Raw genomic sequence first — 13,313 nt, 5'->3', positions numbered from 1 at the left:
TGATCAGTTATCTTCGAGGGGGGCCCCCAAAAAACCTGTCATTATCTATATATATAAAAGACAAATGTTTGTTTGTAACGCTAATACTTGAGATGAAAGAATAAAACATATGTTCAATATCTGCTTTTGTTTTTTCATTGTTTATACGGTCCCGAGCAACGCCGGGTAGCCCTGCTAGTTATATATATATAAAAGCGAAAATTTATGTATGTATGTTTGTGTGTCTGCTAAAAACTTTCGACAGACACGACGAAAATTTACAAACTCGGTATCATATCGTAGCTCCATCCTTCGCTCGAAAAATATCAAAAAATTGGCCAAAAACGTTCATTTTTTCACCCCGAAATCAACAATTTTCGATGGGGGGGGTCAACAAAAACGGTCTTCTTGTGACAACGAGCGGTTCTATGCATGCGCCAGATGACGTCATGACCTGATTCACTTTAAATAGTTGAAAAACTGAACAAATTTCATGTACGTCGCGTCAGCTCAGTTGATTAGCGCGTTGGTTCATTATCTAAATGTTTTTTTTTTACATTTAACATCATTCGTTTGCCTTACGTTAGTTTTTTTTGTTGTTGATGTTTTGATTACCCCCCCCCCCCGCTTTAGTTTTAACATTGTTTTCTTTTTTTACTTTGCTTATAACAAACAAACCTGGTCATTGACCTCATTTGCTGAATAGCTATTGCTCTACGATTTCCGTGTGCGCACCTGTCAATTTGGTTCTTACTTAAATAAATTCAAACATCTTTCAGTAACTCATTCTGGCTGGCCAATTTTATTTTCAAACTTCGCCTCAGGGCTTCGGGTTCGATCCTACACCCCCCCCGGGTTCTTTTTTTATTTAATACCACACACACCTCCAAACACCCGGGCAATGCCGGGTACCCCCGCTAGTAATTATATAAAAAGAACGTTATGTGTGCGAGTACATTCTCTAAGGACTCTGAAACGCCTGGGCCAATTTTTATGAAATTTTGCACAAATATACTTTATATATCTGGCAGTGTTCTTAGATAGAGTTTGTATTGGAATGTTGTCAATAATGTATTAATAATCAAAACAATCCAATGAAAGGAACAAGCGATATTGAATAAAGTTAACAGCTAAATATCACAAGTACATTTGAGAAGTTTTATTACCACACAAACTGAAAGGTCCGACAAATAAAATAAACAGATCCTTTGATATGACAGGAACACGTTCGAAATGAATGTCTTTGTTTGGACCACTATTGAACCATGATACCCGACTTTTGCATTTTAAACTTTAATTCAACCCATTATATATTAAAAATAATTTTATAAAATCAACAGCACATTCTCTACAGTGCAATGTAGGCTACAATGTATCGTGGGACTAAGTCAATGCAGATGGGGAGGCATGTGAAACTTCCTCCTGGTACACCGCGATGGGTCCCGAACTAGAGCAGGCAATCAATCGATTTCATTGAAAAACGGGCGATTTCACTAATTTCGATGACAATAAAAATATGGGAATGTGAAACATTCATTGATCATATCAGGCAACGTCGGGTCTCCCTGCTGGTATTTGTATAAAAAGGCGGCTTATCTTTACGATTATTGTTTTCACTTCACTTCCGGTTGCCTGTCCTCGTGTTAAGAACGGTTTTTCTAGATAATAAGGTTATCTCTATATAAATAAAATGAACTCATTTTTTCCTGTCTGATTTTGACCTTAATAGGATTAAAAATCAAGATATTTCATGCAAATATAATATGCACAAACGGCAGAACAATATCTGAGGTGTGTTATAGGCTTATTATTTCTCAAATTCCTCGATAATCTTAGATTTCTATACTTTTTCTGCTGAGAAGTCACGGCCAAAATCGGTTAAGATCAATGGAAGTGGTAAAATATTTTCTCTCTAATAAATTCCTCCTCCCCCTGCCACCACTTAACACCGTTTGGGGATCATTCACAAGGAACAGTTGAGAAGAGAACACCGGTTTGGCTTCGTAGTTCTTTCATGTGAAGTTATTTAAAATCACTAAACTAAGCTGCAGTGCTCTGTGGCATAGTGGTTAGCGTGCTGGACAATTCACATTATATTTTCACGTTCGCGCCGACCTACCCTAGTCGTTTTTTTTTGTTTTTTTTTTTTTCCTAAACAACTGGAATGGACTTTTCTTGGTGGTCGAACTGTTAACGTTGCAGATGTTTTTTTTTTTTTTTCACACTTTATTTTCCTACTTTTACTCATGACTCCGGGTTTGATCCTTCCTACTTACCTACCATAACATTTTTTAAAACTCCCCCCCCCGTCCCGGAAACAAACACTCGGGCAACGCCGGGTACCCCCGCTAGTATGTAATATATTGATGTTGGCATTCTGTAGATGTTCAGTGTAAATGGAGGCGCCCTGATATTATTGTAGCTCTTTTGTTAAAACTGCAAAAGTAATTATCTAAGCTAGCAGGGACACCCGGCGTAGCCTGGTCTTAAAATATGCTTAAATATGGTGTCTTAATTTATGCAGATTTCATATATATTATTATAGAGTCAATTTTCTACCAATTATAAAGTTGTGATTTCCAAAATATATCCATATGCCTTGGGTGCATCAGCTTGAATCGAAGCCAAAACCGAAACTTATGAAGAAAAAAAAAAATGTATATATAAGTAGCCTGGCAAGGTCACAAAGGGAGACAACTGAAGCAGCACAATTAAAGCTCGTCTGTTAGGACACTATATATACAAATGTAGGCAAATTTGGACATATGTCATTGGTTTGAAAATACAAATTCTTTTTTTTTTTTTTTTTTTACAAATTGTCATAAAATTATAATCTTCAAAATATCTGCAAATTCATGTAGTTTCGTCCCCAAGAACCAAAGATATGAGCATTTCAATATTCAATTTGGCTATGAGAGTATATATATATATATATATATATATATATATATATATATATATATGCACCACTTTTTTTGGCAATTTTCCAAGTCCAAAATCTCGGTGACTATTGATCAGAATTTAACAAATGAAGATTTGTTGGAAAGCTAATGACTTGAATTGTGTTGTAGCCTATGTGACATTTGCCCCTAAGGTTGCACATTATTGTTTAAACAAGTAGGGGATCACTTTTCCATATTAATTTAACATAAAATGAGCACCCACTTTATGACCACCTTGTCTATAAAGTGGGTATTTACTTTATGTTAAATTAATATAGAAAAGTGATCCCCCACTTTTTGAAACTATAATTCATTTATATCATTGAAATTACTCGTTTCCTTGAATTTTAACTGTTGTTTTCATATTCAGCACCCTCGAAAACTCATAATAGTGGTAATTTTAAAGGATTTTTTTGTGGGTGGAAAGATACTGCACCTATACCAATATTTCAATCAAAATCATTTGTTTTCCTAGTTTTGCATATGAATTACAAAATATCTGATACTTCCCCAAAACTTCTGGCCTTGATGGAGGGGAGACTAAAACTTGCTGCTACGGTTTCAAATAATCTGAAATAACAGCACGGGGAGACTTGATTCCAAATATTTCTCGTGTTATATTTCCCCTCTTTTGGAAATAGGGTACGATTATGAACATCTCCAGTATATAATAATCCTCATCACATTTTCCATGCGCCCCCGATCGGCATTCCTCCTATGAGGGCACATCAAGTGATCAGCAATAGAACACCTCTCGTCAAAAGAGGAGGTAAGTCTTGGGAGGATGGTTTAACAAAGTCAGCCGGAACAGATACTACGCTTTAATCCAGCCAGAAGTTCCTCCATCCTAAAGGCTGGTTAGTCTTTTTGGTAAATGTTTACCTTAACTATAACAGAACACCAACCAATAAAATTTGGTTTTTTAAAGGTTTTCAGGGTCGTTGACAACAAATCTGATATTCAAACCTGTCGCAAATTTACCGTTTGCGTGGTATTAACCCCTGAACCCTCACACTATTTTATGCCATCTCACAGCCTTCGTTGATGCTATTTTTACATGATGCGTTGGCGCATGCACACGCGTAGTAAAGTGACTTGTCACATCACGGAAGAATTTCATCTAATTACTAATGAGATGAAAACTATTTTTCTTTTATTTTATGAAAAAAATTTCCTATCATCTAAAATGTCCGCCATGTATCCATGCGCCTTGTGAAAGGTCACGTGTGTGTGCGCGCATGTACATTTCAATAAGAACTGCTCACGTGTAGCATTAACGAATATGGTGATATGGCGCAAAATAGTGCGAGGGTTCAAGGATTAATACTACGCAAACGGTAAATTTGCGACGGGTTTGAATATCAGATTGTCAGCGACCCTGAAAACCTATAGACAAGCAAATTTTAGTGGTCGGTGTTCTATTGTACCTATTTACAAAGCCTCCCCACGGGACAGAGGTCGTTTTTTAACGTGGAGAAAAGGTACAAAAATTAAAATTGTCTCAGTCGTGAAGGATTTCATGTTCTATTGTAGTTAAAGTAAACATTTAGTCTTTTTTATTGTAATGTCTAGTAAAACAGTGAAGGAAGAGCTAATCTTTTATGTCAGTGGCAGGTGTAAATGTCAAAAGGTACAATTGACACAAAGGTACAAATGACAAGATTAAAAGTGCACGATTCACAATTCGTTTCGTAGAATAGTAGCGCCGACGAAAATTACTGCTTTCATTTAGTTTTAGGTCAGTTTATAATCGTGAATTCAGACCTTGCACCACCAACAAACAAAACTAGCGATTATATAGTGGAGAAAAAAAAAAAAATGTCAACAAAGGCAATAAAAGTCACTTTTTTGCATATTTTTTTGCATATTTTTTTGCATATTTTTTTGCATATTTTTTTGCATATTTTTTTTCATGTTTTAAAATCTTTGAAAGCTCTTTATTTTTTTTTATTTATTTTTTTTTAAATTTCAATTTAATCATTTCAGCTATGCAAGGACTCCTGGTATAACGGATATATTAATTGGTAAAATTCCATTGTACCTATTTACTATGCCTCCCCACGGGACAGAGTTAGACACCAGGGCGGTTTTTTAACGTGGAGAAAAGGTACAAAAATAAAAAATTGTCTCAGTCGTGAAGGACTGCTCCTCCCCCGAAAGAGGACAAGAAATGGAAGTGCAGCATCTGAAGAACAGATACTACACTTTGATCTTGACCAAAAGGAAAAATTAAATTCCATTGTAAGTGACACTCTCCTGGAGGTTGAAGGTTCAATTCTCCATGCAAGCGATACGAAGAATAAAATCATAAATCCTAAGATTTCTACCTGGTCATAGGCGATGGAATAAGAACATGGTACCCTCGTGGATTAAATGAAGGGTTCTGTTACAAAATTCCGTGCAGACCCCCCCCCCCACCTCGAGTTCGACAAAACGCATCTGAAGAAGGTCGGAGATTACATCAGCTGAAACGTTGTGCAGATAAGATTCAATAGTCTGAATAAGCATTTCTGTTTTTGTTAACTACACTGCACAATTGCTATATAACCTTAATCTTCATCTTTATAAAGTTGAGTATATGTTTACATATTTCTATTTATAGGATGCACTAATTAACCAATCATTATGAATCTCGGTACACAGAGATGCTAGGCATAAGGAGTACAAATGTGGACTATGTTTAGTTTAATTAAGTTTATGCAAAGGAGATAAAAGAGGGTGGAAGCCATCGATAAAAATTCAGATACGCCTTATTTTTGTGTGAATTTTTTACAAAAGCTCGCATCCATCAATTAGCGTATTTCAGTTTCTTTAGAGCATTTTTAAAAGATTGGAAACATATTAGGCACAAACTCCCATTTGATAATTCAAATATAACAAACCAGCCTTTAATTAGATTTTTTTTTTTTTTTTTAAACTCTTATTCATTCCAAACAAGGCACGATGCCACTTGGACATAAAGGGCTACTATTTGGGACTATATCTACAGGGACGCTGAGCAAGGAGATGTCTGTTCACATTACATTTAAACTTGTGCTTGCAGTACAGTCAGGGAAGCAGTAAATCGGGAAGGAATTCCAAAGTCTAGCAGTTTGAGAGAAGTCATAGACACTAGATAACAATTAAGCATGGTTCCCTAAATTTTAATTCCTTCTAAAGACTCCTTAAGTTTAAGTCTTAGTAGTTTTTTTGTTTATATCCATTAGAGGTGTTGAGTGAAATTTGAAAATAAAATACGTATTGAACACGTTTGAAGCCAAATAATTGCAACACGAAATTTTTTATAAAATAAATGAGTGTTTATTTCTTTAGAAATATATTTCAAAGATACACTCCTTTGTCAATCTATATTTTTTCCCCTCTTTTTCTTCGCCATGATGTTGAGTGGAAAAATGTTCAATGAATTATGTCCACGTGATGTTCCTATTTACAATGTCTCCCCACGGGACAAAGTTAACCACCAGGGCCGTTTTTTAATGTAGAGCTGCAGTTATATGGCTTCAAACGTGTTCAATACCTATCTTATTTTATCTTAAGTCTCAGATTTGAGATATTTTCTAGAATCTAAATCACATATTTGATTTTGTGTCGAAAATTGTCTGCGAGGACGTTTATGCTATTGCATGTCAGGAGTTGTATTGAACTCATTTTTTTTTTAAATTTTTTCCCTTTATTCAAGCACTAGCGAGGGATACCCGGCGTTGCCCGGGTGTTTGGGGGGGGGGGTTAAAAAAAAAAAAGAAGTAAGTATGAGGATCGAACCCGAACCGTTGAGGCAAAGTTGTGAAAAAAAAAAAAAAAAAAAAACTTGCGACGTTAACACGTTTGAATTTATTTAATTACTTGGATTTAGCAGGTGCTTGTTTTAATGAGTTAATGGAGTCAGTTTGACTGCGGGATTTCATTTACTGCTGAACGCTTTTTTCCTCGCCCCCAAGATGTTATAGGAAAAAGACTAACCCACATGCGGCGAGCGACAAATATTGAATATTTATCTTCCTGAAATCGAGCAAATTAAATAGATAGGCGAGCTTCGTTGTTAACTGTGAGATATTACGATTTCTATGTGATATAAAAAGTTTTAAAAAGTTGTGAAGCAAGTGACCGCTTCTCTGAAAGAAGCCTTTTGTAGACACACAGAAAAAGCGAACACACATACATACATTTTTTGCTTTTATATTTATAGACTAGCAGGGCTACCCGGCGTTGCTCGGGACCGTATAAACAATGAAAAAACAAAAGCAGATATTGAACATATGTTTTATTCTTAGGGGAGAGGAATCTTTCATCTCAAGTTTTAGCGTTACAAACAAACATTTGTCTTTTATATATATAGATAATGACAGGTGTTTTTGGGGCCCCCCTCGAAGATAACTGATCAGTTGACCTACTTCTAGTGGTCCGTTTGACGTGAAATTTCGATATTTGTCATCCGGGTGATGGGGCTTCGATATGATACCAAATTTGTCAAGTTTGGTTCCGTCTTTCAAAAGTTTTAGCGTTACAAACAAACATACATACATACACACAGACGTTTGGCTTTTATATATATAGACTAGCAGGGCTACCCGGCGTTGCTTGGGACCGTATAAACAATGAAAAAAACAAAAGCAGATATTGAACATATGTTTTATTCTTAGGGGAGAGGAATCTTTCATCTCAAGTTTTAGCGTTACAAACAAACATTTGTCGTTTATATATATAATGACAGGTTTTTTGGGGGCCCCCCTCGAAGATAACTGATCAGTTGACCAACTTCTAGTGGTCCGTTTGACGTGAAATTTCGATATTTGTCATCCGGGTTATGGGGCTTCGATATGATACCAAATTTGTCAAGTTTGGTTCCGTCTTTCAAAAGTTTTAGCGTTACAAACAAACATACATACATACACACAGACGTTTGGCTTTTATATATATAGATTAATAATTGACGAAATGAGTTTCGACATCTGAAACAACTTATTTCATATTTTAGTAGAGAAAATATTGCAACAGTTGTTTTGGCAGGTTTTTAAATGGTTTTCATCTTAACATTTTTCCTTTTAAACATTTTTGGGTATGCTGGAGTTTGTTTCAGTATACACATATTCGAAAAAGTAAAAAAACAAACAAACAAATATATAAAAAAAAATACATGTTCAAGACAAGAAAAGCTACTTTACTACCTAACTGGATAAGTTTTTAGTGTTTTTATTTAATGTAAAGTGTTTATTTGGTTTGAAAAACATTTTCCTTTTAAAAGACAACATTTATAGCTTTTCGGGTATGCTGGAAACAAATATCACATTTACATTTCCTGCAAATAAGTAGTTTTCCAGATATTAAGCAATGTTATTTCTTATATTATTGCTGGTGGCCATTTTTGTATGCGCACATGCGTTCTTGCATGTAGATGCAACCCCAAGAAATTGTGCATGCATGCGCGTACCAAGATAGCCACCAGCAATAATATAAAGAAAATGACATTATCTGAAAAGCTACTTATTTGCAAAAAATTGAAATGCGATATTCGTTTTCAGCATACCCGAAAACCTTCAAAAGTCATCATAGGAAAATGTTAATGTAGAAACCAGGTAAAAACTTACCGTTGTTTCATCGTACATGCCCTGTTTGGAACGGGAGTGATTCTATAAAAATACTATTAATTCTTGGTCTTAAATTGCCCTGTAATTACAAATGGACTTTGCCTTTTAAAGCCTATGATTTTGATCTTTATTAAAAGTTTTTATCGTTGATGGCAATTTTTTTGAGGGGATATTTTGTAGTATTGACAACAAAACGAAAAAAGTGGTCACAAAGCAAATATATAACAGATAAGTTACTCTTTTATCAACATAAAGTTTTTGTGTTTTAACTTAATTTAAAGCATTTATTTACTTTGAAACAAGTAGGTAGAAGAGTAACTTATCTTGCCTTTGGTAACATTTATTTATTATATATATATATTTTTTTTTTACACCATTTTTTTCGTTTTGTTGTCTATATTGTTTGTTTTTGTTTTATGGCATATCAACCCTTTTCAGGTTATTTAATGCCGAATCCAAAGATTTTGAAGAACAATTTTTTAATAGAATATATTTGTTGTAAAACAAAACCAACCAACCAACCGAACCCTTTTATCTAATCCACAGGAGTTCATATACGATATAATTGTGTCGATACTCCGGTTCTCATTAAATCAACAAAGTTAAGTGATATGGCACCTGGGTAGTATCAGATGGAGGACTATTTGGGAATACTAGGCACTGTATATCATCTTTCCATGACTGGTATACGGGTGGGGATCACTTGTGAATTTGATATTCCTTGTAAACTTCTTCTGGAGGAAGTCAGTATAGTTCGCTTAAGACTAATATCGCATCAGGTATTACAGGTTTAGTTAAATTGTTCTCGTTCCCTCAGCCATGACTGGATAGAACTGTTAATTTTGTGTTCTGGATAGTCTTTAATTGGAAGCCATGTTTAATTTCAAAAGAGTTTCAGATGGGTAGTTGTTCTATAAAGGTTCTGAAGATGAAGAATTTTCAGTAGGCAGATGTTCTGTACAGGTTCTGAAGATGAAGAATTTTCAGTAGGCAGATGTTCTGTACAGGTTCTGGACTTTATAATTTTGCAGACAGAGGGCAAAACATCCTTCTCGTGTTGACGCAAAAAAAATTATGTGCTGGAATGCGAAAAGATTCAGTTTTTATGGAGCAATTCTGGTTTCTGATTGGTTGATATAACGTGAATTAATTTGATTCTAATGGTCCTGGATATGACCATAAACTATGTCCAGTGGTGAGGTCCCAACAGCATTTGAACGTAAAATTGGCAAGTGTGCTAGGGCTTGTGTCTAAAGAAAAAGAAAAAAAAGGGCACCACGTGGTCGGACAAAGAAAAAAGTTGACGTTGAAGTGAACAGACGTGTAAAGTGATGGAGAGAATGGTGTCGACGGGAGAATAATAGTAATAAGTGCTTTTTGTTAAAAAAGAAAGAATGCAGTCGGATCTATTTATTTTAGTTTGTTCCATTTTGATGGTGCCAGATGGCGTGGGGATCTGAGAGAGGTTTGAACTGTAACGAATGCGGTTTAAGTGTAATGGCCACATTACAGATAATGTAAAGGTTGAATTTAACTTGAAAATATTATTAAAAAAAAAAAAAATCAGCTCATAAGATAAACAGTAATCCCTGAGAGTTCCATCCTGGGTCCAACTTTCTGGTTTTCATCAATCATCTCCCAAATCACATTCTTAGATCATTTGTAGACATTTATGCACAAAAAAAAAAAAAAAAAAAAAAACACTACCATCTATGGCAACACTTCAAAGGCATGCAATGAGACTAAGGTCTCTCTGATTCTCTCTTTTCTGATCTACAATGAGGAAAAGGGTGGCTGGTTAATTTTAATGCATCTAAAACCAAACTTCTCTCTTTCCATCATCAATGCTCTGACCCCCATCAGGCCCCAATTGAAATGAATGGTTCTCGTCTTGGGGAAGCACCATGTTTCGATAAGCTTCTGGGATTGACCTTCACTCCTGATCTGAAATGGAAGCACGTATATCAAATCCGCTGCCAAGATTGTCGGAAAACTGGTTGGATCACTCTACCGCTCCAGTAGCTATCTCACTGCTGATACAATCCTCTATCTGTATAAGAGCCAAGTACGTTCTAGGATAAAGTATTGTTGCACATTTGGGTAGGAACTGCTCAGAGCACCTTATCCTTCCTCGACAAAGTTCAAAACCTGGTACCCTTTTCCCCACAAGAGACGTTGCAAACCTGTTTCTGCTCTATCCTTATTTTCATGGCAAGTGCTTGTCTGCGCTCCAATCTATGATCCCCTCTTGCCAAACTTTCACAAAAAAAAACAAAAAAAAAAAACAAACATTCGACTAACTACAACCACTATCAACAATTTCCCCCACTCTATCTGTGCCTAAATCTAAACGCAGATTCCATGAACAAAGCTTTTTTCCTAGAACTGCCTGCCAATAAAAATATGTTTCGCTTTACTGCTTTCCAGCTGACTACAACATGGCCGTCTTCACGTTCAATGTAAACAAATTCTTGTTGAAACATCGACTAAAATAATCTAATTATACCAAATTTCGGTGCTAATGCACTTACTGATCCGTGCTATTTTTTAAATCGAATTTCCAAGTTTAATTAAAGTTTTATGATGTTTTTTTTTATTCAATTGTAAGGTTAAAGTACAGAATAGGTACAAAACACCATTCCCTCCCCATGTTAAGAATGGCTTTTTAAATTTTTATTATTTCAGCAGTTAGCACGGATCAATAAGTGCATGCATGAGTACCGAAATAAATTAATAAATAAATAAATAACAGAAATTCAACAAATGACATCACCGTGACATTTATTGGGCGGATTTCTATCAATATTTTTTTTTAATTTATTTTTCGAGTTTTGAGCGATTCTTGGGACGCCAAAGGCGATATCATAATGTCGTTATCTTTGTTTTCATTTTAACTTAAACGCTTTAGCACTACTTGTGTTTCGAGCCGAATAAACGCTTTAAAATACGTTAAAACACACACACACACACAAAAACTTATCTAGCTAGATAGAAGAGTAATTTACTATGCCTCCCCACGGGACAGACACCAGGGTCGTTTTTTAACGTGGAGAAAAGGTACAAAAATAAAAATTGTCTCAGTCGTGAAGGATTTCTCCTCCACCGAAAGACAACAAGAAACTGAAGTGCAGCAGAAGAACAGATACTACACTTTGATCTTGTCCCGAAGGCCAAAAGAGTAACTCGTTTTGCCTTTGGTAACATGTTTTTTGTTGTTTTTTTGTTTTGATGTCGATTGTAAAACAAACCCTAAAATGTTATATATATATATATATATATATATATATATATATATATATATATATCGACACTGTTATTAAGATTATTTTCTTAAAGAGATTTTTTAACTATATCAATTTCAAAATTTTATCTGTTTTGGGTTCGTGTCCAACAGATGAAATGCTAAAATAATAATAAACAGTTCAAATTTTTTAAATAGTTTTCTATCATTTTGTTTTATCATAAAAAAAGAAATAAAACAAGGTGCTAATGAATGCACTTACTGATCCGCTCTATATTTTAAATCGTATTTCCAAGTTTGATTAAAGTTTTATATGTTTTTTTATTCAATTGTAAGGTTAAAGTACATAATAGGTACAAAACATCCTCCCCTCCCCATGTTAAGAATGGCTTTTTAAATAATAAAATTATTATTTCAGCACGGACCAATAAAAGTGCACTAGTACCAAATTCTCATTTTATATACTAATATAAATCAAGAAATAAACTTCAACTTTAATTTATTTTACCATTTCATCTCTTCGCCAAAATGTCCAGGGAGTAAAATATCCGCTTGCCACTTTTTTTTTTTTTTTTGCGTTGACGAAAAAAAAAAAAAAATCTTACACGTAAGAGAAAAAAAAAAAAGAAGGTTGCCAAAAACAAACTTACCCATTTTATTAACATCTGATACGAGTATGTTCGATCCATGTTGACGAGTTTTTATCCAAATAAAAAACAATTATTTTTTTTTTTTTAAGGCTTTCGTTTTTATGTTCACGCTCTTGTATATATCCACTGGAAGTGCTTTCTGTCAATCAAGAGATATACATTTTACCCTTCCGACATATTCATTGCGACTACTCTCCAGTACTTAACAGAAACAACATAGACGACACAATAGTATAACATGAATAACTATGGAAGATCAGCTGTACAACTATCACTACCGTTTATAATTCATTTCAAAGTGCTTTTTATTCCTATCAAAATCAAAAGGCTTGTATTCCATAATAAATCGTCATTACTATGACAGAAAAACTTATAATACACAAGAGTTTATCCAGTTTTTCAAATTATACATTTATAAATGTTTATTTTTAACCGTATATTGGTTTCCATAGTTCATAAGCGATTTCTGCTGATCGTTTCCTATGTTTTAAAAGTGAAAAGGGGAGTTAAGCCTGGTTACTTCCGTATATACCTACATGTCACGGGTCTGTATTTATTTAGTTTAAAATTATATACTCTTATATAAAATTCAAATATTTACGGTTGATAATTTATTCTATATTTTTATAGAAAGTTTTTTTTGCTTATAAATATTCAAAACGAATAATGCTTAATTTTTCTACATATTTTTCGTGTTCAGTCGCGACCATCGTAAATAGAAAGAGGCCTAGCCATTAAAACATGACTGACCTGCTAACGTCACATAATAAAGTAAAACGGCCACAACACTGACTATTACTACGGATTTATTAATAATAAACGACTCATTGATTTTAAAGTCTAAAGACTTAAAAATCAATGAATCAACGAAATGTTTATTTCCAGAATGTTGTTTCTCTTTTGAATTATTTTTTGC

The 13,313-nt window shown here is 34.4% G+C and overlaps 1 protein-coding gene across 2 annotated transcripts in view; it reads right to left on the bottom strand.

The window, feature by feature from the left end:
• Positions 1-12,900, bottom strand: part of LOC145259294 (protein Hook homolog 3-like) — a 184,972-nt gene extending 172,072 nt beyond the window's left edge. For both annotated transcript variants that reach the window (XM_080117166.1, XM_080117167.1), the window contains exon 1: positions 12,398-12,900. In XM_080117166.1, coding sequence (XP_079973292.1) covers positions 12,398-12,436 — 39 coding nt within the window. In that variant the 5' untranslated portion in view covers positions 12,437-12,900. The remainder of the gene's footprint in view (positions 1-12,397) is intronic.
• Positions 12,901-13,313: the final 413 nt, after the last annotated feature.

This window comes from Euprymna scolopes, chromosome 34 (assembly GCF_053919585.1).
Source record: "Euprymna scolopes isolate OS-2025 chromosome 34, ASM5391958v1, whole genome shotgun sequence".
NCBI lineage: Eukaryota > Metazoa > Mollusca > Cephalopoda > Sepiida > Sepiolidae > Euprymna > Euprymna scolopes.
The sequence above is the reverse complement of the archived record's forward strand: the minus strand, read 5'-3'. Positions and strand labels throughout refer to the sequence as shown.